Source organism: Trichechus manatus, unplaced genomic scaffold (assembly GCF_000243295.1).
Source record: "Trichechus manatus latirostris isolate Lorelei unplaced genomic scaffold, TriManLat1.0 scaffold00209, whole genome shotgun sequence".
Taxonomy (NCBI): Eukaryota; Metazoa; Chordata; class Mammalia; order Sirenia; family Trichechidae; genus Trichechus; species Trichechus manatus.
In genome coordinates, this window is record NW_004444145.1 from 3,832,988 (window position 1) to 3,860,817 (window position 27,830).

General features: G+C 46.1%; 1 protein-coding gene across 1 annotated transcript; it reads left to right on the plus strand.

Moving 5' to 3' along the window:
* Positions 1-535: 535 nt before the first annotated feature.
* LOC101348390 (keratin, type II cuticular Hb5-like) lies at positions 536-26,588 on the plus strand. Its single transcript, XM_012559080.2, is given in 11 exon segments — positions 536-682; positions 10,901-11,231; positions 11,234-11,331; positions 14,493-14,701; positions 16,451-16,511; positions 17,779-17,874; positions 18,510-18,662; positions 18,939-19,064; positions 22,799-23,019; positions 25,681-25,712; positions 26,437-26,588. Coding segments are annotated over 11 exon segments (1,626 nt in total).
* The last annotated feature ends 1,242 nt before the right edge of the window (positions 26,589-27,830 follow it).

The following is a 27,830-nucleotide window of genomic DNA, read 5'->3' on the forward strand; positions in this document are numbered from 1 at the left end:
TCATTCATTCTGTGAATACTTCCTGATGCCAACTATGCACCAAACTCTGCTAGATTCTGGGGATCCAGCAGAGACCTGGGGTGTTTGGAGATAGGAGGGGGTGACATGCACGTGAGATGCCAACATTAGGTCAGTGGGGAAGGGAGAGAACCCCATGATGCCCAGGCTGAGGAGTTGGGGTCTGACATAGGGGTGCGAGAATTGTTCACCTTTTGCAAGGAAGCTTAGCAATGGAGCATCTTGCCAAAAGATGGTTCTTGGTGTGTATACACCTACCAGGAAGGATGAAAGGTGTTATAGATTGAGGGCAAGGTGACCCAGGGTCCTGAAATGCCATTACTTCCTCCTCTTAGAAGGGAGGGGGTAGGGATGCACAGGGCTGTTTCTAAAGCCAAGTTCTCTTAATTTATCCTCTCATCCCTTTGGACTAGGATAGATGATGATGGATGGACAGTGGGACTGAGCCAGGAAGTTTCCCCTGACCCAAGGATCTGAACCCATAAACCCACATAAACCTCTCCAAGTGGACGTCTCTATGACAAGCCTTGTATTGAGGATGACTCTTCTGATGCATCTGCCTCCTGACCCAACCACAACCAATGCTGACTCATCTGGGCTAAAAATAGCCCTGCACTCGTCCTACCGGGGTCCTCACCTTTTGCCCTCCCCACTTGTTTTCTGGGTGAGTGGGCCAATTACAACCGAAAGTGGGGGTTTGGGAATGACAGAGAAGGGGCCCATTTTTGGTGGGACCTGAAGGAAGGTAGGTGATGCAGCTATGGACATCTTTCAGGGAGCTAGAAACATCAACCATGGACCCTAAAAGGAAAGGACTCCCCCAGGCCCTCTTCTGAGGCCTGGGAACTCTAGGGGGTGGGCTGCAGAATAGGGACTTCTAGGGTGAGGGACACCCTAAGGGGCTTGGGGGTAGTTGATCCCAGCTGAATGGCTGGTGAGATTTTTGAAGCACTTCTGTGAGAGGCTTGGCTAAGCCTTTGCTGGGTCAAACATCTGCTAAATATCCAAGGAAGAGTCAGATCTTTTTCTCCTCTCTTCTTAACCCACACTAGAATTGGTGAGGACCTGGAAGTTTCTCCACACATGTCCAGTGATTATGAGAGATTTATTTCTTGGTCAAATGCTGAGGGATGCAAGGTAGTGAATCCTCCATGAAGCATTTCTCTATTTCCATCCTGCTAACTGCTCCTCCATCCTGTGACCCTGCTCATCTTTCTCAACCCAATGCATTCAGTATCGAGTTGGATCCTTCCACTGAGGGTCTCTGTTAGACACATCCCCCTCTTTAGGTTAGGGGAGCCATGACTGTGCTCAGGCCCCTGTCCTGATTGGAAGTGGTGGTAGCGTGGGTTCTAGAGACACAAAGATGATTTGAAGTGCAACTCTGCCACTTACTAGCTTGGTGACCTGGACAAGTTAAGTTTCTTTAGTTTCCATATTTGTAAAATATAAATGGCAACCCATGCCTTGCTGGGTTGTTGGGAGGATTATATGAATACAGAGTTCCTGGTGGCGGGAAGTGCCTACCTTTCTTAGCTACCCCCACCCTCACCCTGCACTAACAAGATAACTGGGACTGGGTTACATGCAGCTCCAGAGCCTTGCAAAGGAATAGTGTGCACGGGACCCGCCCAGTAGATGCGGAGCACCATCCTGGGTGAGCAGTAAACGCTCCGACTGCTTTACAAGGCCATCATTGCTACCTCAGAAAGCCTTAATTAGAGTACCTATTTGTAAAGGGCCCAGAACAAAGAGAATTGTAGACCTGGATGAGCCTGTGAAAGCAGACACCTGTGACACAGACAGGAAGCTGACAAAGGGATAGCAGCAGCCCCGACCTGTGCTCTGGGCCGCGATTGGTTCCTGCCCTAACCATGACTATAAAGGCTTTGGCTGAGGCCCAGGCTACTGGGTCTGTGCTGCCTGGTCCCTGCTGCCAGGAGTGACTTCTTGCCTATTTTCTGTTCGTCTGATTCTGCCTACCCCGCTGGTTTTGCCACCACCACCTGGCCTTACTCCTTCCTCACAGTATAGTTTTATCATGGCTGCCTGCTGGTTTGCCTGGCTATTCCTATTCCGTGACGAACATTCATAGATACATCTTTGTACCCATCTCCACTCATTTCCTTAAAATAAATCCCTAGGGGCGGAATTGCTTGGTCAAAAGGGACTGTCCTGGTCCCATGGGGGCCTGTCTGTTGCCCCCCTGGCTGTGGAAGTTGTGTTTCTGTGGAGAGGCTGCTGCAGCCAACTAGTGGGATAAACATGGAATTGGGGTGTCAGGAAATGTGGATGCAAATCCCATTTCTGACACTAGTTATATGACAAGTTAGTTTATCTCGGTGAGCCTTGCTTCCTCATCTGTAGAATGAGGATTATAATAATCATCTCCTGGGTCTCCATGAAGTTGACATGAGGTGGCAGATGTGAAAGCACATAGACAGTATCAATCAGAGGGCTGAATGTACATCCAACTTCCTACCTGGGGCAGGGGGAGTGGGGGATTCCTGTGCCTTCCCTCGCCTTTCTTCTTCCAACCTTGATGCCTCCAATTTTGCCTCTGGCCTTCAACTCACAAAGTATTGAGGCTTATGGACTAGAGCTAATAAAATGTGAAACCAGGCAGTAGATGATCATGTAGTCACATACTCAGTAGCTGTTTATTACACAAGTATTATGTACTGCAGAGGAGCCCCTGGGTGGCACAGAAGGTTAAACACTTCACTGCTAGCTGAAAGGTTGGCAGTTCAAATCCACCCAGAGGCACCTCGGAAGACAGACCTGGCTGTCTGCTTCTGAAAAGTCACAGAGGTGTAGATTGTGGATCCAAGTAAAATGAAATCCTTGACTACTTCAATATTTTCTCCATTTATCAAGATGTTGCTAATTGGCTCAGTTGTGAAAGTTTTTGTTTTATTTATGTTGAGTTGTAATCCATACTGAAGGCTATGGTCTTTGATCTTCATCAGTAAGTGCTTCAAGTCTTCTTCACTTTCTGCAAGCAAGGTTGTGTCATCTGCATAACACAGGTTGTTAATGAGTCTTCCTCCAATCCTGATGCCCCATTCTTCCTCATACAGTCCAGCTTCTCGGATTATCTGCTCAGCATACAGATTGAATAGGAATGGTGAAAGGACACAACCCTGATGCACACTGATGTCAGATGGATCCTGGCTGAAAGCAGAAGGATGTTTACCTGTGTTTTATTGACTATGCAAGGCATTCGACTGTGGGTCATAACAAATTATGGATAACATTGCAAAGAATGGGAATTCCAGAACACTTCATTGTGCTCATGAAGAACTTGTACATAGATCAAGAGGCAGTTGTTCAAACAGAACAAGCAGAAACCGAGACCTAGGAAGCCATATAAAAAAAAAGTATGGTAGTTGTGCAGGACCAGGTAAATGGACCATTGGAACAGAATGTTGGTTGTTGTTGTTAGCTGCCGTTGACGCAATCTCCCACTCATGGCGACCCTGTGCCCAACGGGGTGAAACTCTGCCTGGTCCTCACCATCCTGATCAGCTGTGGATTGGACCATAGGGTTTTCATTGGCTGATTTTTGGAAGTAGATTGCCTGGCCTTTCTTCTTAGTTCATCATACACACTCCAAAAACATTACTACTTACTTTACAGTGATAAATATTTATTTGGGAGCTTATATCATGTGCATTACGGAGTCCCTGGGTGGACCAAACAGTTAACTGCTTGACTACTAGCTGAAAGATTGGTGGTTCGAACCCACCCAGAGGTACTTTGGAAGACAGCCCTAGTGATCTGCTTCACAGCCTTGAAAACCCTGTGGAACAGTTTTACTCCACACACATGGGGTCACCATGAGTCAATATCAACTCGACAGCAATTGACAACAACAACAATGATCATATGCATTGTGGTGGGTACATTTGAGGTGAGGAGGGTGAGAGCAGGGATAAAGAATGAAGGGAAAATAAAACAGGAAGGGGCTTCTGTGGACTTATGATGACACTGTGCAAAGAACTGGAGAGTATCATGGACTCAATTCTCTGTCTCTGAGGTCCACAGGAAAAACTGAAAATAAAATAAAAAAAGTGGGAGGAACCTAGGAGATGGTTTAGAGAACTTCATTGGGACAATTTGAGGATTGGGCTCAGGAGTCTTCCGATGTCCTCAGCTGAGCCTTTAGTGCCTGCGTAGATGTGTCTTGGCATCAGACTTTTAGGGAGATAAAGCTGTTAGGGGCATAATGGATGGATGGGAGGAGGGAAGGGTGGTGCAGGACATCTGTTAAGAAGTTAGCAAATGGGGTGGCTGCTGTGGGCTGCCCAGAGAGAAGTACAACACGGGGTTCTGAGTACTTGGAGGGAAGCCCTTGAAGAGTGAAAAATCCAGGCAGGGGAGAGCCAGGGAAGCCACACTCCATGTTGATCAACCTGGAAAGGCTTCTCGTAGGAAATGGGCTTTCCCAGATGGTGGCAGTGGGTGCCTGGTGATGCCAGGCTCAGGTGCCCTCTAGTGGGAAGAGCACGGCAGTTGACTGGCCCTGGAGAACCTTTTCTAAGGCACCTCCGCAACACGGCGGTGACTCATCCAGCCCACGGGGATTATCTGAGTCACAGAACTCAGGAGACAAATAGGAAGAAACTCTTGGCCCAGAAACTATCTTCTTCCAAGGAGGCCTGGTGGCACAGAGGTTAAAATGGTCGGCTGCTAATTGAAAGGTCAGTGGTTCAAACCCACCAGTGCTCTGCTTCCTTAAAGATTTACAGTCTTAGAAACTCTATGGTTCTACTGTGTCTTATAGGGTGGCTATAGCTGGACTCAACCACAACAGGTTTGGGCATCTTCTTCCAGAAGCTCACTGAGCTGCCTCACACCCACATGACATGCATCTCACTTTGGGGACTGCTCCATAGAATTTTCTTGGCTGTGACTTGATGGCAATGTGTTTGGTTTTTTTAAATCTCTACAGAAGCAGACTACCAGGCCTTTCTTCTGTAGCACTGCTGAATGAGTTCAAACTGCCAACCTTTCGGTTAGTAGACACGTGTACACTGTTTGCATCAGGTCTTAGCTCAGGTCTATGTTATTTCTCATTTCATTCCCTGCGATGGCTTCCTAACTGGATTTTCTACCTTTTATTATGTCCCCACAATCTGTTCCTCACCCTACTGCTTAGTTGATCTGATCATACATCCAGCCACCTTCCCCCTACCTATCTGTCAAATCATCCATCACCATCCACCCCAATCCATCCCCCTACTATGTCACTATCAGATGAAAATTCTTGACTACTGATAGGAGAAAGTCAAAACTCCTAGGTGTGGCACCCAAGTCTTCCCCTCCTGGCCCTGCCTATGTTTCCAACCTCACTGTTCATCACCCCTCAGGGAGCACTCTGTGCCCCAGTGATGCCCCTCTAGCTCCACTTCCCTGAGTGTGTCGTTTTCTCTCATGCCTCCATATCTTTGTACACACTGTTTCCTGGGTTTGAGAAAGGGGCCATTGCCTCTCGACACAGCCAGGCATCTTTGCACGTCTCTATCACACTGTTTTGCAAATGTTTGATTTTCCGTCTTGCCCACTAGAGGGCAGGACTGGCTCTTGCCCATGTTTGTGTCACCAACGTCTAGTTAGTACCTGACACACAGGCACTTGATAAGTGATTGTTGAAGGAAAGGATGAACGAATGAGGTCAAGCCAAGGACTCATGCATCAGAGGGGAAGATGGACATCCAGGGGCCCTGTGCCACCGCTACATCACAGAGCATCGGTTTGTTTGGTCATCATACCCTTGCCAGACACACTGAAGTGGTAGGTGAGGGCTTGCTGCCAAAGATGAGTGCCAGGTAGGGCAGCCTGGGAGGGCTGTGAACAGGGCTTACTCTGCAGCTGTGCTCTCTGTTGACAGGGACTGTCCACACCCCAGCCCTGGTGGTTTCCTACCTGAACTATCTGGCTAGGAATTGCCAACTTTCCTTCTGGAGCTGAGCATAGCATATCAGAAGATTCAAGCTGAGATCTTCCCTTCTGGATTTTCTTTTCTTCCTTGATGCCCTCATAATGTTGCTAATGTCAATGAGAAATCCAGCTATCCTTAAGCCAGAGGCAAAGCAGAGATGTCATATACCACATTCTCCTACCTACTGACTCTCACTCTCCCAGTCCCTAAATAGAAGATTCCAGGCTTTCTTTTGGGGATTAGTCCAACATCCTACAGCCCAAGCTGCACTGAAGTCATTGGCAAAAAACAAGCCTTCAGGAATCGCTGGAATACCAATTGAGATGTTTCAACAAATGAGTGCAACACTGAAAGCACTCACTTGTTTATGCCAAGAAATTTGGAAGACAGCTATCTGGCCAACCGACTGGAAGAGATCCATATTTGTGCCCATTCCAAAGAAAGATGATCCAATAGAATGTGGAAATTATTGAACAATATCATTAATATCATAGGCAAGTACAATTTTGTTTAAGATCATTAAAAAATGATTGCACTAGTACATCGACAGGGAACTGCAAGAAGGTTAAGCCAGACAGAGAAGAGGATGTGGAATGAGGGATATCATTGCTGATGTCAGCTGGATCTTGGCTGAAAGCAGAGAATATTAGAAAGATGTTTATCTGTGTTTTATTGACTATGCAAAAGCATGTGACTATGTAGATCCTAACAAATTATGGATAACATTTCAAAGAATGGGAATTCCTTAACACTTAATTGTGCTCATGCAGAACCTGTACATAGACCAAGAGGCAGTCGTTTGAACAGAACAAGGGGATACTGAGTGGTTTAAAATCAGGAAATGTGTGTGTCAGGGTTGTATCCTTTCACCATACTTATTTAATCTGTATGCGGAGCAAATAATCGAGAAGTCAGACTATATGAGGAAAAACGCAGCATCAGGATTGGAGGAAGACTCATTAACAACCCGTGATATGCAAATGACACAACCTTGCTTGCTGCAAGCTAAGAGGACTTGAAACACTTGCTGATGAAGATCAAAGACGACAGCCTTGAGTATAGATTACACCTCAACATAAAGAAAACAAAAATCCTCACAACTGTAACAATAAGCAACATCATGATAAATGGAGAATGTATTGATGTAGTCAAGGATTTCATTTTACTTGGATCCACAATCAACGCCCATGGAAGCAGCAGTCAAGAAGCCAAACAATGTATTGCATTGGGCCAATCTGCTGCAAAATACCTCTTTAAAGTGTTAAAAATCAAAGATGTCCCTTTGAGGAATAAGGTGTGCCTGACCCAAGCCATAGTAATTTCAATGGCCTCATATGCATGCAAAAGCTGGACAATAAATAAGGAAGACAGAAGAAGAATTGATGCATTTGAAATACGGTGTTGGTGAAGAATATTGGATATACCATGGACTGCCAGAAGAACAAACAAATCTGTCTTGGAAGAAGTACAGCCAGAATGCCTCTTAGAAGTGAGGATGGTGAGACTTCGTCTCACATACTTTGGACATGTTATCTGGAGGGACCAATCCCTGGAGAAGGACATCATGCTGGGTAAAGTAGAGGGTCATCGAAAAAGAGGAAGATCCTCAAAGAGATGGATTGACACAGTGGCTGCAACAATGGGCTCAAACATAACAACGGTTGTGAGGATGGCACAGGACCGGACATTTCATTCTGTTGTACGTAGGGTCACTATGAGTAGGAAGTGACTTGATGTTGCCCAACAACCACAACAACAGCTGAAAGGCTCTCTCTATCTATGCAAAGTAAGGTGGAGACTTGCAACATTTATCAGAGCCTGGGTCCCTGAGTGATTTCGTGGAGGAAGCTGCCCTGCTGGCCAGTTTACTTTCTCAATATTGTTACTTGAGCAAGGAATAAACTTTTACTGTTTTTGAGCCATTCAGTGATGTAGGGCTGGGGGGTGGGGGTGGAGAGCAATGGGGCTGGTCTGCCTTGGGTGTAGGCCTTAATAGATGTGTTTTTTGTAGAGAATTTAAAAACAAAAATAAAACAAACTAAAAAAAATCAGTCTACTTTTTATTACCACTGTGCACCAGCAATCGTACACAAAGTCAATGATAAAATACTATTCCTTGTCAGGGCAGACTGCTCTCCACCTTCCCACTCCCTGTCCTTCATATACCTTGGTTCATTCCAGGAGCCGTTATGCAATTTGAGGTATGTATCTGAGCCCTGGTGGCACAGTAGTTAAGAGCTCGGCTGCTAACCAAAAAGGTTGGTGATTCGAATCCACCAACCACCCCTTGGAAACCCTATGGAGCAGTTCTACTGTGTCCTATAGGGTCATTATGAGTCTGAATGGACTCGACAGCAATGGGTTTGGTTTGGTTTTATGTATGTATGTATTTATTTATAGCACTTAGCCTTGTTTATAGTACAGGAGTATACACAGTAATCCTGGAAGTTCTGACTGCCCAGCACAAAGCCCCGTCTGCGGAAAGCGGTCCCAGGCAATTGTCTGTGCTTAAAGTTGCCATGGTGTAGTGGTTAAGTGTTAAGCTGCTAACTGAAAGGTTGGCAGTTTGAACCCACCCAGTGGTTCATCAGGAGAAAGACCTGGCAATCTGTTTCAGTAAAGATTATAGCCCAAGACACCCTATGGGACAGTTTTATTCTAACCCATGGGATCACTATGAGTCAGAATCCATGATGGCACCCAACAATTAACAAAGTTGCTGTGCTTGTTACGATATGACCTGTGGGGATATATGCCATTTAAACATGGCTGCACTATTGACAACTGCAGCCCCCACAGGCCTCTATGCTGCACAGCATGTTGAGACCTGGCTCCAACATGTCGAGACTTGTCCGGATGTGTTTTCCCAAACCTATTGTCCCTTTACTGATTAACTTGTTTACCTGAATTCCTTCTCCCTTGCCCACTCCCCAAGCCCATTGTTATGTTAATTGCTTTATCGCTTGCTGTATTGACTATAAAATAAACTCCTGGGACTGAAGTGGGGGTCGACTCCTCAGAGTGACCCTCCTGGCCCCACTTCTCTGTAAGAGTTGTGTAGTTGGTTACTGTCTTCGCCGTCCCGATTACCGTCTCCGCTGCGACAATGACCCTAGTGGTTTCCACAGGAATTCAGCTTCTAGGGTATCTCCCTAGCCCACGCCTTGCTAACTCGGGCACAACTTTGTCCCCCAGATGCAGAAACAAGGCCTCCTCTCAGACCAGTGCTCACCAGGGCCGGGCTGGGACCTGCTCCCTCTGGATCCATTCCTATACCCACACACAGAATATGAGTCTGTCCTCATTGTCTTTCTGCAGTGAAGTACGTGTGTGTGCGCGCGCGCGCGCTGGTATGAAAGACACCAGAAAGACCCACCATTGTCTACTGTTCCATTTGGCTCTTTTTTTGTCCCCTCTCCCATCCCTGGTCTATATCTCTGAGAGGGAGTTCCAGAAGGTTATTTCCCACTTTTGTCTTCAAGTACAGAGATACTTTGTAATGAGGGCTTTACCCAAGGGCCTGGGGGGTTTGGTAGTTTGGCATAATTACAGTTGGGTCTGCCATTGGCACTAAATAAAAAAGGCAGGTGCTTACCCGTTCAATCCCATTTGTACCCTGTACTTTCTGGGTGGGAAATGGAGGCATCCTGTAAGATGGGGGTTGGGTGCAGGATGACTCACTGACCAGGCCCCCAGAGGCTGAGGTGAGCAACCCCTGACCGAGGGCCTTGGTTTTGTGCAGCATCTGGAACACCAGGCAATTTCTCTGGAAATGAGGCTTGGCATCCCTCTGCCAAATCTTACCATCCTCCAGGACCTGCTTAGGCCCCTCTTAGGCTGACCCTCCAGCCTGCTGTCAGTGTCGCTCCTCAGAAAGCCAATAGCACTCCACCATGCCCTTTACCTGTGTTCATCTTTGCATCCCTTGCTATGGATCTTTCCTGTCTCTGTCTGGTCCCCCCGGTGAATCACAGGTTCCTCAAGGGTCAGTTCTCTCCAACAGCTTTATTCCCCTTAGCACCTGGATTGGAGCCTTGCTTCTGGTGGGCCCTCAGCCCTCGCCTGTTGAATGAAGGCCTTGCTTAGTGACTTGCCTGGGCCTCCACCAGGGCAGCTGTCTGAGGGCAGCCACAGGGCTTGACACATAGTGGAGGATCAATAAATACTCGTGGACTAGACAGAAGAAGCTCTCCAGATATCAGCTATCCCCCCAGTGTCAGTCTATTTAGTTTACCCAGTGCTTCCTGAGGGCCTAATATGTGCTAATTGCCATGAAGGTTACAAAGGTGCAGAAGACATTATTTCTGCCTTCGGGGGGTAATATAAGTACCAACAGTCATGCTATAGACAGAATGTAGTTAAGAGCAATAGTAAGGAAAGACTTAAAGAGGTGCCCTCTACATGTGCTCAACCTAGGAGGATGGGCCAGGTGTCCCTGCAGCCTTAGTGGGACATGTGTGGTCAACCTGGGAGGATGGGTTGGGTGACCCTGCAGCTGTAGGTGGAAACATGTGCTCACCCTGGGAGGACGCGCCAGGTAGAACCTTAGTGGGACATAGGACCCTGGAGTCTCAGGACTGTGCTCACCCAAGCCTCCACTTTCCTATATGAGATAATGATCCCTAATCTACTGCCAGGGCTGGAGGTGAATTACAGGTTTAACAGATATGTCCAGGCCTGTGGGATTGAAAAGGCAGGGGGCAGGTTTACTGTGATGCAGGGTCTCCTTGATATGCCTATTAAGAGAGGCAAGTTTCAGCTTTCCTCTGTCTGCCTAGCTGGAGATTCGCATGCTCATAAATGGCATTAACAACTTTCTCCTGCCTTTTATGTTGTCTGGATACCTGTCCTCTGCCCGATAAAAGACAGGAGCCTTAACTGCTCAGGTGAGTCCTCGTATCCTCTCAGGCCATTTCCTTTCCCTGAAACATTCTGCAGAGCAGAGGCATGGCCAGCTGTTCTTACCGCATCAGCTCTGGCTGCGGCACCCAGAACTTCAGCTCCCGCTCCGCCATCCTGCCCAAGCCTGGGGCTCACAGCTGTGTCAGTGCCATTGCTTACCGTGGGGGCAGTCCTAGGGGCCCAGGCTACAGGAGCCTCAGTGGCTTTGGCAGCAGGAGCCTGTGTGCAGTGGGGTCTCCCCAGATTGTGATGGGCTATGGATGGCCTCTGCGAAGTGGGGGCAGCTTTGGCTACCAGGCAGGGGGCCTTTGTGGGCCCAGCCCTCCCTGTATCACCACCGTGACGGTCAACGAGAGCCTATTCAAGCCCCCAACCTGGAGTTTGACCCCAATGCTTAGTGTGTGAAGCATGAGGAGAAGGAGCAGATAAAATGTCTCAACAACAAGTTTGCTGCCTTCATCGACAAGGTGGGTCTGGGTGTTGTTCCCTGGTGCTGTGGCATAGGAAGGGGCACGGGATTTGGGGCCCAATAACTGGCTGGTTTCAAATAATCAAAGTGACAACTCGGCTGAATCAGGGTCTCAGTTTTCAAACGTTGCCGTGAGAGACAACTGAAACCACCGTACAGAACAGGAGGGTTTATTGCTGCTACTTCTACTGCCCAGTAAGAGCTGAATGTGTGTTTGTGGCTCCAAACACACACGTCCTCCATCTTTCAGATATGGGTCATATACAGTAAGACTGGGGTGGGATGGGCATCTCTGCTTAGGCTGATGTCTGATCTCCTTATTAGAGGAGATGCTGTCCCTCCCGGCATGGAGAGGGGAGCCAGGGCCACGAGGGACCAGAGGTTCCTTTCCTGCTCCTTTTGGTGGGAACGTCATAGGAAGGCTGTGAATTCTCAGGGCTCCTGCCCAAGACACCAACCTGTCAACACTTACATAGACTGAAGACAGGCAGTTGAGAAACTTAAGCGATGGTCCATGGAGAGGCTATTTATTTACACTTTTCTGATGTTGCAGTTTCTGAGCTCTTTTTCTGGTTGAGTATCTAACTTTGGTTTCCTTTGATGTAATGATGTCCAGTCTGAGAGCTCACAATCTGACCTTTGGGAGGGGACAGCCACTGAAGTTCAAGGAGGGAAAGGCTCATCTTTGAGGGCTGAATGGTGTACATGTCTATACCCAGGAGCGAGTAAGAAGGCATGCACCAGGGTGCTGTTGGGTGGGAGTTCTGCTCTCAGACAAACACCACCATCAGAAATATGCCTGTCAACGACCAGAGGTGCTGTGCCTCCATTCTTAACATGTGACTGACTGTCTAAGCCACTGTTCCCTTCCATCAGCACAACACAGCTGGCCGTCAAGTCATGAAGGTTGTTCCTCTCACAAGGACACCCAGCCTAGAGGGTAGGGATGGAGAGGTTGAAATCCAGCCCATGCTCTGCTCACCAGGCTGGGTGCCCTAGAAGGGGGCTGCATCTGCCTGGAAAGGGGACCTTTTCCTAATTTATTCAAAAGCACAGTCAGGGTTCTGAGCATGCACCCTTGAGGGGTCTTTGTATGCTGCTCCCTCTGTTGTGAGTGGTCAGCTCGAGTCTGGGGAAAGAGACTCACATCACTGCCCCAGGCCAGCTTTCCCTTTCCCCTGGGGCTACTGACAGCCAGCCATCTCCTCCAGGGTCCTTCCTTCAGGACAAACTCCAGGTCTACAAACCACGTTGATGTGGTGGTCCAAAGCCTGCAGAGCAGGCAAGCCAAACGGGGCCCTACCCATGGGCCTGCATGTTGAAGCTAAAGGCAGATGCTTTGGATCATCAGGGTTTGGGCTCCTTTTTCCACCAGCACAGGCCATTAAGAGTTGCTTTGTACCAGGCTTGTACTCCCAGGAGGTTAAGGCTTGAGAGGAAATCACTTAGTTTAGGGCTGGGTAACTTCAAATTTCCATGGGGTCCAGGCAGGTCATATGTAGGAGGACAGGCTGCAGAGGGCAGACCTGCAGAGAGGGATAGCTGCTCCTATTCACCTCCAGACACCTGCCTGGCCTTGCCAGAGCTTCTGGTTTGTCAAGAAGGCCATTATAGTAGTTTCTTAGTAGTGCTATAGCAGAAATACCACAAGTGGGTGGCTTTAACGAACAAATTTATTTTCTCACAGTTAGAAGGCTCAAAGTCTGAATTTAGAGCACTGGCTCCAGGGGAAGGCTTTCTCTCTCTTTTGGCTCTGGGGGAAGGTCCTTTTCTCTTTTCAGCTTCTGTTCCTCGGTTCTTTGTCCTTGCTTGCTTTTGTGCCTAATTTGTTCTTTTTATGTCTCAAAAGTGATTGACTTAAGACATCCTACACCAAAATGTCCACATTAACACAACAAAGAAAACTCTATTCCCAAAGGGGATCAAATCTACATGTGTAGGGGGTTATGATTCCAACACATGTTTTGGGGGGACACAATTGAACCCATAACAGTCATAAAAATCCAAATTCTTGCCAGAAATCACTCACGTATTAAATGTTGGCAACTAATTCAGATGTTTATAAAATAATGTGCGGACTAATGAAACATATCTGTGGGCCAGACAGGGCCTGGGGGCTACCATGGTACAGTTTCTGATCTATGCCTACTGCCTCCGTTTACAACAGAGACTCAGAGAGGCAAACTGACCTGGCTGGTGGCAGAGTTAGGCCAGCGCTGGGGCTTCTGATTCCTGGTTCAGAGTCCCCCCTCCTGTGCTACAGTGCCTCAGGATCAGAGTGAGGATGAGTCATGGTGTTTTTATTTTTTAATTACTGGCATAAAAAATTACCACAAATTTAACAGTTTATAACAACGCAGATTTATTATCTCACAAGGCCAAAATCAAAGTGTTGGCAAGGCTACATTTCTTTCTGGGAGCTAGAGGAGAATCCATTTCCAGAGATGTTCAGGCTTTTGGCAAAATTGAATTTCATTTGGTTGTAGGACTGAGGTCTGAGTTTCCTTCCTGGCTGGCTGCCAGGGGGTGAATCTCAGCTTCTAGAGGCTGATTGCGTTCCTTGGCTCATGACTTCCCCTTCCTCCATCTTCAAAGCCAACAATCGCAAGTCAAGTCCTTCTCAAGTTTTAGATCTCTCCTCTGTCTCCTTTCAAGCATCTCTTTCACTCTTCTGCCTTCCTCTTCCATTTTTAAGAGCCCATGTGATTAACATTGGGCACATCTGGATAATCCAGGATAATCTCCTGATCTTCACCTCTATAACCTTAATTCCATCTGCAAAGCCCTTTTTGTCATGTAATGTAATATATTCACACGTTCCAAGGATTAGGGCATGGATATCTTCGGGGGGCCATTATTCAGCCTACCACACATGGTCTGGAGTATTTTTCCAGGGTCAGTGTTATTTCATTCCATGCAGAATAAACACGTTGCTGTGAATTGTGTGCTGTTTCTCGGAGGTGGAGATGGGATGGGGGAAATTACTTGAGCGAATCATTGTGACTTGCAATTTCAGACTTTGCCAAATGATTTGGCCTCCTGGGGAAGGTTGCAGACTGCTTCAGGCCAGGGGTCATCTTCAAGGACAGAGGAAGCTCTGGGGGACTGGACACTTCCCTGGGCTCCCCGCAAGTCTCTTTCCCCCACCCTGGATGGCAGGTGCGCTTCCTAGAGCAGCAGAACAAGCTGCTGGAGACCAAGTGGCAGTTCTACCAGAACCAGCGCTGTTGTGAGAGCAACCTGGAGCCTCTGTTCAATGGCTACATCGAGACACTGAGGAGGGAGGCTGAGTGCGTGGAGGCCAACAGCAGGAGGCTGACCTCTGAGCTCAACCATGTGCAGGAGGTGCTGGAGGGCTACAAGAAGAAGTGAGCATGACAGGGCTGGGGCTGGTTATAGGAAGTGGGTGTAGGTTTCCGGTTGGGTCCACACAACTCTGCCAGAGGTCAAAGTCAAAGTCATCCCAGACTACATATAAGGTTGTTTTGTGTTATTGGTCTGCTCCAATTTGTCTTGGCTGCCACCTTGTGTAGCTTCATTTAGGGGACAGGGAAAAGATTTGATGAGAATTAAAGCTCCAGGTCTGGGAAGGATGGGACACACATCCAAGGCACAGGCTGACACAGAGATGGAGAGAGAGGAACAAATGAAACAGGAGGATCTAGGTCAACAGGGCTCAAGAGCAGGACTTGGGAGCAGACAGTACTAGGGTGGGTTGAAAGGGAAAGGTCCTGGAAGAGACATCTTGAAAACGATCTGACTGGTGTCATTCAAGATGCTTGGACGATTCCTTTACTTACTCAGGCTTTTGTTTTCCAAGGCTCCACAATTCAGAATGTGAATGTTTTGTTTTAACCCGAATTATTTAGTTTGGCCATTACCCAGTATATACTCACTGGGTCACTGTCAACTTGACCCTCTTTACCTTGCAGTTATAGACAGAGTGATGGGTGATTCTGACATTAACCAGTCCTGGTGGTTGTAACCTTCCTTGGAATTCTGGTCTTGGAAGATCAAGTTTCACCATCCAGATGGACCAGCAGTGGGTCTTCACTTGGGGTGATACAAATGCAGATACAATTCCCAATTTGCAGGTGTCAAGTTCTGTCTCCTGCTCTGGGGGTGTGAGGGCCAATAATTACAGACTGAGAGTTTATAGCAGCCCAAATTACCCTGTAATTAAAAGGTTGTGAAAACCGTACTCTGGGAACTCTGGTCTTCCTGGTTGGCTGAGGCAAGGCTCCTCCAGAAATAAGGCCTCACAGGCAAGAGGAATGGGTCCAGGCTGGTGGAGCAGGGTTGTAGAAAATGCCCTGAGTAGTCTGGGCACCATGGCAAGATTCCAGACAGTGGGTTGTTTCCAGACTTGGATGTTAGGGTAAGGGGAACAGAATGTCATAGGGGGTGGCTTCATAGAGTGTTATGTTTTTATACAGTTTTAGAGATGAAAGGGAGCAGTGGCAGTTCAGTGTAAGAATTCTTGCCTTCCGTGTGGGAGACCTGGGTTTGACTCTCAGCCAATACATCTCATACACAGCCACATCCATCTGTCAGGAGTATCTTGTGTGTGCTATGATGCTGAACGGTTTCAGCGGAGCTTCCAGACTAAGACAGACTAGGAAGAAAAGCCTGGTGATCTACTTCTGAAAAATCAGCCACTGAAAACCCTGTGGATCACAATGGCCTGATCCCATTGTGCATGGGGTCACCATCAGTCAGGAGCTGACTAGATGGCAGCTAACAGCAACAACAGAGCTGAAAGGACCCTTGGAGCATCTAGTCTTTCATTCATTCTGCAAACATTTATTGAGTGCTTTTCTGCACACCAGGCAAATTAACCCAAGATACAGGGAGATTAAATGACTTGCCTTGGTTAGGTTTTACATCCACTTCTGTCAAAGCTGGGACCAGATACCAGGGACTTGGACTCCAGGAGTGGGTCTTATGATGGATTCTTTATGGCTGAGAAATAGAAGTCCAGAGTGGCCAAGCCTCTTCTCCCAAAGCACACAGAAAGTCAGGGGCAGGACCAGGGAGCTCTGAAAACCTAGGGCTCTGCTGGTCAGTCCAGGGACCTCAGCCCCAAGGATGTTTCCACCTGTGCTCTCTCTCCTCAGGTATGAAGAAGAGGTAGTGCTCAGGGCCACAGCTGAGAATGAGTTTGTGATGCTGAAGAAGGTGAGTGACTTCCTACAGAGGGAAGAATTAAATTTTGAACACTGGATGTACTGTCATGTTCATATCAGTTAGCTTGTTGGTCGGAAGGCTCTCAGGTCCCCTGACAAACGAAGGCCAATTGTTGTGGCTGTGGATGCCATCTTGGCCTTCGTGCAGAGACCCAAGCTGTGCTGATGGAGGCATCTTAAAAAGAAAATCTCATCATGCTGTTGTTTGGCTTTTTGTAAACTACTTGATTAGATGAAATGCTTGTGATTTTAAATCTATTTAATTCTCATGTGAATGTTGCCCCCTCCATTCATCCCAGATCATGGGTTGCTGGTTCTCAAACTTGCTAGTGATTTTGTGAGGTGTAGCCCTCCTTCAGTACAATTGCAGAGGACAAACAAACTAGAGAAAAACTATTATGGTTGCCCTTTGGTGTCAGGTTGGTGAGTGAAAGTGTATACTAATACTCTTTAGTAATAATGTGCTTACTTGTGAGTAATCACAGAATGGAGAGAACCAAACCAGCTGCTGTCAGGTTGACTCTAACTCATGGTGACTCCATGTGTATCAAAGTAGAACTGTGCTCCATAGAGTATTATTCAATGGCTGAGTTTTTGGAAGTAGATTGCCAAGTCTTTCTTCTAAGGCATCTCTGGTGAACTCAAATCTCCAACCTTTTGGTTAGCAGCGGAGTGCATTAACCATTTACACCATCCAGGGACTCTAAATGGAGAGAGGGCTGGTAAAAAATCTGCTAACAGAGGTGTGATCTTGATCTCAGGGAGGAGAGTCAGCTATCTGGGGAGTGAGTGTTGCCTGACCTGGGAGACTTGCTGGGAGGTGCACCCATGGCTCTGTTGGCCACCACGCGTTCATGCTGTATGGGTCACTTTGGCTTAGAGGCAGCAGCCTGACATTCTGGGCTGTGACATTGGGCTTCACTCTTCAGCAAGGTTCCTAGTTCTGGAGGGGTCAGGCTTTTCTCCTCTGCCTTTCTCCAGGTAGAAACTCCTGGTCCCACTCATGTTTATGTGTTTAGAGATAATGTCAGTGGGTGGGCAGATATTAAAGGACCTGTTCTTCTAGAGGGGCCTTGAAGGTGAAAATGAGAGGTCCAGATTAGACTTGAAAAGTGCAGGTTAGATAGACAGGGACAGGCCAGGGGCAGAGAGGCCAGGAGATAGCCTCAGGGCTCCCTTCAGGGGAGTGAAGAGGGCTCCTGGGCATGGTGAGGGAGGTTTATCCCACCCCCAGTCTTCTCCTTGACTGTCTCCTCCAGGATGTGGACTGTGCTTATCTGCGCAAGGCGGACCTGGAGGCCAATGTGGAGGCACTGAGGGAGGAGATTGGCTTCCTGCAGTCTCTCTATGAGGAGGTAAGTCTCTCTCCACCTAGAGGAGCGGATGAATGAGAAGGGTTTTCCTGAAGTGTGAGCTGTCCTGTGTCATTGGTTCTAGGGAAAGTTCCTTACTCTCCTAGGGAGTGAACACCCTTTCCTTCTGTGACCAGAAGAGGTTTTCTCTTGTCAGTTCTCCTTCCAAAATGGCATGAGTCTTGCCCTTCCTTTAAAATAACTTGGAAGACCATGATTAATTCCCTGTCTACACAGCATGACACGAGCAGTGATTTGACAATTATCTTACTAATTCGCGTAGTGCAGAATCCCAATTAGAAAACGCAGGAAAGTAAATCTGGCCATTATCTGTTGATGGAGGTTTACAGATAACTACAGCTGATCTGGAAATTCAGGCCCCAGGTAGAATGATCAGATACCTGCCTATGTTGATCCAGGTATTAATACAATTCCACTTTACTTGTTGCCTTGATTCCATGGTTCAAACTCCTTCCCAACCTTGTCTTAATTAAAGCTGGACTTTTTGAATTTTCCTGAACTGCTGATAGTTTTATACTTTATTTCCTAAGGTTTCAAATTTGGGGCTGTTTTTTGGATTGTTGGTGGAGAATAGGAGGGGATTTGGAGCTGAGGGCTCTGATTGTTGTCTCCTACAGGAAATCTGCCTCCTTCAGTCACAAATCTCGGACACCTCAGTAGTGGTAAAGATGGACAACAGCCGGGAGCTCAACATGGACTCGGTTGTGCCTGAGATTAAGGCTCAGTATGACGACTTCGCCAGTCGAAGCAGGGCTGAGTACCAAACCAAGGTGAACAGGAGGGCTGGGGGTATGTTTGAGCCCAGGCTGCCTTACAAGCAGAGACATCACAAAGAAACTGGACCTTCCTTGGGAAGTGCACCCATGCACTCCAGAGAGGCTGAAGCCAAAGTCCCGAATAAGAAGGGGAAGGTGGTGGAACTAATGAACAGTGGGCTGACTCATCTGGGTAGGGGAAATTGGACTATCCACAGGGATAACCCACTACACCCTCCAGCCGTGTTGCAATCATTGGCTGTTTCCCCATGTTTGTCTCCCAACTTGCAGTGTGAGGAGACGAAGGCCACAGTGACCCAGCAAGGCGTGAACCTCCGCAGAACCAAGGATGAGCTCAATGAGCTGAACCGTCTGATTCAGAGGCTGACAGCCGAGGTGGAGAATGTCAAGCAGCAGGTCAGGGGGATGCTGAGACCCCCACTGCTTCTGATCTGCTTTCCTCCTACCTCCAGGGGTTGCTACTATCTTTTATTTTATATTTATATTTTAGCCTCATGCTTCTGAAGGACCACAGTGCGCAAGCTATTTTAGGCAGAGCAATGGTCTGTCTCCCTTCTCTAAATCCCGCTGTCTTATTTTCTCCCTTTATCCCTTGACCATTTCTCCTTTAAGCTCATCTGAGACAACATGGTACAGGGCAGTGGTTGTCTCCTGATTTCTCTCTCTATTATTTCTCTCTCCATTCTCACAACTCTCTAGATGGATGAAGTGCATAGAACTGAATTATTCACTCTGTTCAAAGGGAATCTATCATCACCTGGGCACTTTTATTGTTTTAAAATATTTTTTTTCCTCCATCTTCAATTCCATCCCTGTCCCCATCCCCAGAACTCATTCTCATGTATTTAATATATGTCCATGAGCGCTCGGTGGTACAATGGTTAAGCACTTGGTTACTAATTGAAAGGTTGGTGGTTTGAATCCATCCAGAGGTGCTTTGGAAGAAAGTCCTGGTGATCTTTCTGAAAGATCACAGCCTTGGAAACCTCATGGAGTGCAGTTCTACTCTGAAACACATGGGGTTACCATGAGTTGGAATTGAGGACAACTGGTTTGATTTTTGGTTTCTTACAGTCCATCTTTATATGTATATTTACAAATATACGTATAATGTACTTTAAAATATGTTTATATAAGCTTTATGGTGTTTTAAATTTATGCAATGATTTATATCATAAATCTCATTCTGATTCTTACCTTTGCCATTTGGCATTATGGTTTTGAAATCCATGCATGTTGCTATAAATTATGTTTCATTATTTCTGACTGTTGTATGGTATTCTCTAATACACATAAACCATACTTTCTTATCCATTCCTCTACTGATGGATACTTAGTTTGCTTCCAAGTCTTTGCTACTATAATCAGATGTATCACAAACATTTTTATACAGGTTTCTATGTGCACCTATGTGAGCGATGTTTTGGCGGTATAAAGCAAGAAATGGCATTGCTGGGTGGTAAGATATGCATATATGTACTTGCATCAAGTCCCAGGAGTGCTACGCTGGAGTACACTCCCATTATCAGCACATGAAGGCCCCTATTTCCAGCACTTGCTATTATTAGACTTTCTAATTCTTGTGGATCTAATAGGGGTAAACTGGCATCTAATCATCATTTTAATTTTCATGTCTCTGATTACTAGTAAGAAATAGAGCTTCAATTCTCCTGGAATTCAGATTTCTGGGGTCCATGGAGGTGGGGTGACCTATCCAGACCATTGCCATGAGATGTTCTTTTGAAACTTGAGCCTTGAGGAAACTAGTTTCCTAAAGTCACCTTTAAGTCAAACAACAGCCTAGAGGATGACTTTTAGTAAAGACCATTTGGCCAGGGGCAGATTATCCAATGAGCAAGGTAAGCATGATGCTTATCTTGCTTGTCAGATTATCTGTAGTGAACAAATTCACACAAAATGTGGTGAAACCCATGTGAAATTGTTCACTACAGATCAGTAACCAAGCACAAGTAAGTCTGTGTTTACCTTGCTTATTCTGTCATCCGCCCCTGTTGGGGATTGTAAATTTAAAAAGAGGCTTTGATTCCGCAGGAGTGCTGTGGGGTTGGGAGAGAGACAGATGCCAGCCATACCTAGGAGCAGAATCTTTCGTGTGGTGAAGAAATGTGAAATTGTTCACTACAGATGATCTGGTAAGCAAAGTGAACTCCGTGCTTGCTTTGCCTGTTGGATAATCAATAGGCCCCTGTGTCTTGCCTTAAGCATTGTGCTCTTTTGAAGAATTATCCATGTGCAGTCAGTTTTGAGAAACAGAAAATGCAAGGGTCAGACTAGAGCTATGTTTTAGGGCAAATCAGTAATTATTTTAATTGTTCTTCAAGACAATGGTGTATAAATTCCTTCCAGACCACAAATTGTTTTATTAGTTCTATTCTGGCTGGTTTCCATGGCAATGTCAATAAGATGGGGTCTAAGAATCTTGGGAAGTTCTTTCTTCTCTGGAACATTTTTGCCTCTCTAGTTGAAATGTTACCCTGATTTGCAAACTTAATCAATTTCTATTATTAGTTAATATGATTTTTATTTTAACACTACTGATGTTGAATATCTCCTCATATACTTACTAATCATTTGTCTTTCCCCTTCTAAGAATTTGCTTATTCCTATAATTAGTTCATTAAAAAAAATGAGCATTCCGTTCTTTTTTCTTGGTGATTTGCAGTATTTCCTTGTCCATTCTAGATGGTATACCTTTGTCAGTTAATCTTCTCTTAGTCTGTCACGAGTCTGTCTGCTTTGTTCTGGTGTCCTTCATTAAACAGAAACTTCAGCTTGGACGTGGCCAAGCCTATCAGTTCTGCCCTTAATGGTTTAGACTTCTAAAGTTTTGAGATCATAGAGGTATCCTCTTACTTTTTTCTTCTATTATTTTTATAGTTTTACCTCTCACATTTTGGTCTTAGCCATCTGAAATTTGTGTTTATTTTATATATGTAGCGAGTAAGATTCAAATTTAATTTTTCTCCAGGTAGGGAGAAAATATGTTCTATAATCCATTCTTTCCCCACTGATTTGTGATACTATACCCGGCTCAATTTCTGTCCTCTTCCTTCTGGGTGGCTGTTCTGAACCCTCATGTAAGATGTGTCACAAGTAATTGTTACTATCCATAGCTGAAGTACTGAAATATGAAAATAGTTGACTTTTTAAAAGTGAAATTAGAAATGATTCAGTTTTCCTCATAATAACGGTGCTCTCACTCACATTCTGATAGACTTTCCTACGTGGGGCAAAAGGAAGAGTTGTGGGTGGTGAACTGGGAATTGTTGTACATGGGAAATTGTTTCAGCATTCTGATCTCCGTGGCCCAAAGAACGAAATCCTGTGCAATGGCCTCTGAAAACCTGGGCTTGGCACTCATTAATGGGGTAGCCTATGGCAAGCCACGGCCTCTCTAAGTCTCAATTTCTTCATCGGCATAATGAGAATAATAATACCTGTTCTGACAAGTTCACGGAGTAATTTTTGAAGGTCAGATAAGATAACATCTGTGAAAGTGCCTTGTAAACTAACAATGATACACAAATATAAGGTGACATCACTATCTTTTTTTATTTTTAATTTTTTTATTGTACTTTAGGTGAAGGTTTACAGAATATACAGTTTCTCATTAAACAGTCAGTACACATATTGTTTTATGAGATTGGTTAACAACCCTACGATGTATCAACCCTCTTCCTTCTTGACTTTGGAGGACCTTTTTCTTTCTGGTGAAACTATACATAGCCAAAGACACACCATTTCAAAAACTTCTACATGTACAATTCAGTGACATCGATTACATTCTTCCAGTTGTGCTGCTATTCTCAGTATCCTTTTCCAAATTATTCCATTACCATTCACTGATTATCTTCATTTCTGGTCCGGTACTAACACTTCCTTCCTCTAACGGCTCACCATGGATTTGAGTGTCATCATAAAGTGGTATTAAATGAAGGAGAAAAGCTCCAAATAAACTATTATTTTCCTGCCTGGTTAATTTCCTATTGATGTATTTCTTTAAAAAAAAAAAAAAGTAAGAAGTTCAAAAGTTGACTATTTTAAATGGAGGCAACCAGGGTCTCCATAGCCTGCACCCTTTTCAAGCTTCTTCCTTCTCTTTCCCCCAGCGCTGCAAGCTGGAGGCTGCGGTGGCTGAGGCAGAGCAGCGGGGTGAGGCGGCCCTCAGCGACGCCAAGTGCAAGCTGGCTGGGCTGGAGGAGGCCCTGCAGAAGGCCAAGCAGGACATGACGGGCCTGCTCAAGGAGTACCAGGAGGTGACGAACTCCAAGCTGGGCCTGGATGTGGAGATTGCCACTTACCGCAAACTGCTGGAGGGCGAGGAGAGCCGGTGAGGACGAGGTCTCCAGGATCACTTCACATCCCCTCTCAGGGCTGGAATAGTGCCTCCCTAGACTATAACCTGATATCCCCGGGTGGTGCAAATGGTTAAGCACTTAGCCGCTAACTGAAAGGTTGGCAGTTCGAATACATCCAGAGGTGCTTTGGAAGAAAGTCCTGGTGATCTACTTGTGAAAAATCGGCCATTGAAAACCGTATGGAGCACAGTTATACTCTGACATACGTGAGGTCACCATGAGTAGGAATCGACTCGACAGAACTGGTTTTGGACTATAATCCCCCTGGCTAAGAATGTTAAAAAACTGGAAAAGATTCTAGAGATCATAGAGTGCAACCATTTCCCCAGTTTACAGGTAGGGAAACTGAGGCCCAGAGAGGGCAAGGGGCTTATCCAAGATCACAGCTAGTTATTGGCTAAACCGACATTAAACCAGTCTCCTGGTTGGCACCTCTGTGCTCTTTTCCTTCCTACTGTTGCCTCAGGCTGTATCTAAAGCTCATTCCAAGGCAACTACTTTATCCTGTTGGCCGAAAGGGTATCTCTGTGATCACGCCTCAGTGGGTTCTGGAAGCTGGAATCATTCGAATAATCTGTTAAAGACCATTTGCTTTGGGACGCAAAGACAAAGAGTTCTATCAACCTAGATAGCTTGGTGTTCAGAACCAGAAATGAGCAGCACAGGCTTCTTGCCTCCCAGGGAAAGACGAGAGCAGACATAAGTAATTTCCTGAGGTGACTGGGTTAGCATCCCATCAGGCTCTGAGAACAGGGAGCAGGGAGATGGATTCTGACTGGAGGCTCTTAGGGGGCTTCTTAGAAGAGGAAGTGGAGGAACTGAGAGGGAGGGAAAAGGATGGAACACTTCAGGCTGCTGTGCTGACTGACAGTTTGAGCCAAGAATTTGGGGCAGGTGAGGTCAGCATGTAAGAAGCAATGTGGATATATATACATCTGGGATGGTGCAATGGGTCTCTAGCCAAGAAGTGGCCACATCATTATTGCACCCTGGGCAGGTCCCATCAGAGGGGAGCAGGCTAGACTGGGGAGTAGAGAGTATGGGTTAAGATCACGAGCTCTGACCCAGACCACTTGAGTTCAAATACCAGCTCTACCACTTACCAGCTATGTGACTTTTTATGTCTCAGTGTCCTCATCTATATAACAGAGTTACTGCTAATACCCACCTTTTAAGGTTGTTGTGAGGATTAAAAGAGTTAATGGAACATAGTAAGTACATGTTGGAGCCGATTATTGTTGTAGTGAGAATATATCCACAGAGAGGCTACAAACCCAATCAGCATTAGAAATCTGGCATGAAGTAACACTGAAGGTAGTAGGACCATGCTGCTGGATTTGTGCCATGCTTTGGGGCTTGGGGGCTTTGGGTCTCAGGGCTTCAAGGGAAGCCACCAGAGCTATCTCCCCCTTTGGACCCTTAAGTCCCCAGTCTACCTGCCAGCATTCCCTGAGGCACTAGGCATTTATACTGTGAAACGTATTTTCCCTATAACAATACTGATTAATATATTACTGACTCAGTCATAAAATGAATGGTCCACTGTCCCCAAACAGATGAGATTTTAACGGGTTGCTGTATTTTATATACTGTAGCCATTGATCTTTTAATAAGTTTTTTTCCTCTTGGCATTTAAAATGTTTAATTTGATTACACAGCAAGGCTCTCTGAAGAAAATAAGGAAACAAAAGAAGCTATAATCATTCAGCTTGAAGATGGCCTATGCCCACATTTCGGCTTAAAAGGCTCCATGATGGGCATTGGTTAGAATCTTCTAGAAGGGCACAGTTCTAAGGCTGTGTTAAAGTCAGATTCACCTGGCAGGAAAGTGAACCAAATGAATATATCCTCACGGAAAAGGTGGGGATTAAAGGAATATTCTGAGTTAGGCAGAATAAATCAGAGTAGGGTTTTCCTGGAGAAAAAGGGTTTAATCTAGAGATTAGAGAAGGGGGAGAGGTAGAGCAGAAAGTGCAGGAAGGTGTAAGGGAGAAGGAAGCATTTATGAAAAGCCCACTTTAGTTGTATACATGTTTCACCATCAATGAGATATTTACAGTGTTAACAGCAAATACTTACATGGGGCTTACTATGTGCCAATCTCTATTTTAGGCCCTTCACATGTAGAATTCAATTAAACCTTATGACAATCCTGTGCAGCAGGTATTATCATCCCCATTTTATGGGGAAACAGAGGCACAGCCATATTTGACCCCAGACTGTCTGGCACCATTTAAAATCACAGGATAAAAATGAATCAATGTGCATGATAGCCACGCTTTTTCCCACCCAGAGGTGTCCAGCTAGGCAGTAGCTACTTCCATCACTTGGTCTTTGGCTTTGCTGGAGTTCCCAGCCAAGCAACAAGGAGTATGATACCCTCATCTATACCTTTCAGTTCATCGAGGCTCCATGGCTTAGAAGCAAATGCGGCATAAAGTCACCTTTTGGATGCCATAGCCCAATCTACCCTGTCCTTTTGAGATGCCAGTGAACAGCGCCAACACTGATGCTGTCTGCAGTGGGTGGGCAGCACGTCCTCTGCCCCTTCTTCAGGTTGGGGGAGAGTAGGTCTTCGCCTCAGAAGCAGAGGAACTTGGCTCTAACTGCTCACTGTCTCCTCTCCCCTGCAGGTTGTGTGAAGGTGTGGGCTCCGTCAACATCTGCAAGTGGGAGATTGCTGTGGGCATGGCTCTCTTGGGTGTCAATAGTCTTAATATCAGGATGCACCTGGCAGGAGGCTGAGCCTCTGTCTATGGGGCACTGGGTGGGGGAGACTGGAGCTGCAGGGCTCTGAGCTCTGGACAAATAGACAGCCCCTAAATACTTTGGCCCTTCCATAGATCCACCTGGGACATACATGAAGCCTAAGGTAATGAGCATGGCAATTTCTGACCCCCTATTTGATTTTGCAAAAATAGCCTGAGGCTTCCAGTTCACACAGAATACTACTCAAATTGTACCATGTTTTAATAAAGAATACTAAATTTATATTCTAGTCATTTGGGGTCACTGCAGGCAACTCTTAAATCTTTATCCCAGTATGTGCCCAGACCCCAGGCTAAGTGTCTGCTTCTGATCCACCTATTCCCCTCATCTTTCCAACCACCATATTTCTAGCTTCTCTACTGTGATCCATCAGTTTTTGCCACAAAGATTGTATAAATGCATGTCAACATCAGTCTAGGCCAAGGAGAGTTTTGTGTCCAGTTTGCTAACCACATTCCCCAAGAAGCAGATGGGAATGGATTTAGCTTTGTCTGTAGATTTAAAAGATTCATGTTGCTGATCCTCTGAGTGTGAAGAGAATTAATCATTGCTTCTAAAAGATTCTGAGTCACACCATGTCTGGGATGGAGTGAATTCTGACCTGGTGTCTCTGTCCACAGGTGTGAGCCGTTCTCAGGGTGGCATGGTTTGCGGGGACCTCAGTTCCATGGTCTCGCATGGCCTGGGGGATGTGGCCATCAGCCGCGGAGTCGTCTGCTCCCCTTCTGAAGTAGGGGGCTGCTCCAGTGGAAGATCTGTGCGGTTTGCATAGAGGGGGGGTGGGCCTCTGCACAGGTTGGATCTGATAGAGGTGGGAGGGAGTGGGAGGAGGAAATCATTTCTCTCTAAGATCCAAATGTCAGTTCTTCTCACTGGAGTTTTTGCTCTTTGAATGTAAATCCTGAGTTTGGCATCATTGCCACCTCCATTGACTGTCCCTTTCCTGTGGTCTAGGAGAGGGATGTAAAGCAGTTTTGATATAAACAACTTAGTCATTTTCTCTCTAATTAACTTGAGGTCAGCAGACATTTATTAAGTCTGACTGTGTGCCCGGCCCTCTAGGCAGGGAGCCAGGTAGAGGGATGTGTGGTACTGGAGTGTCACTGCCCAGGCTGGTGCCTTGGATGAGAGGGGCTAAGATGCCAGCTTGGCAGGAAGGGGTCAGTAGGGGCTCCTGGGAGGCCCCTCATTGGTGTGAGAGATTGGCTATCCCGATTGCAGCCCCCTACTATTCATGTCAAGATTGAAACACTTACTGAGGTTCACCAGCTGAGTTTTTTATTACTGGTTGTTTGGGGTCTTGTTGTATTTGGGTGATTCCTGCCATGACTTCTTCTCTCTTTTGGTGTGTGTGATTAAATGCTGCTGGCAAAAGCCTTTCTCCCTGATAACCCAGTTCATGCCTACCTTGTTTGCTTTTTTCCAACCCACCCAAAGACCTGATTGTTTCTGGTGCTTCTCAAAGTGTGGTCCATGGACCACCATCTGCATCTGGATCACCATGGGTACTTGTTAAATATGCAGATCCTGGGACTCCATCCAGAACAATTGAACCAAAAGTCTAGGGATGAGCTCAGGAATCTGCATTTTAACAACCTCCCAGGTGATTTATTAAAGAACTAAAGTTTGACAACCACTGTTATATGTGGGCAGAGCACAGAGGTATAAAGGGGAGGAGAAGGGAACTGGCATTCATTAAGCACCTCCTGAGTGTCTGGTATATTATGTATGTTTTTCATTCATTCCTCACAGCACAGTGTCATTATCCTCATTTTACAGATAACGAAATTAAGGCTCAAAGAAGTTAATTAACATTACTAAGGTCATACAGCTAGTCCGGGATCCAAAGTCAGGTCTAACCAGTGACCAGTTATCATCGAGATGACTCCAACTCATGGCGACCCCGTCTGTGTCAGAGTAGCACTGAGCTCCATAGGGTTTTCAATGGCTGATTTTTTAGAAGTAGATCACCAGACCTTTCTTCTGAGGCACCTCTGAGTGGACTTGAACCTCT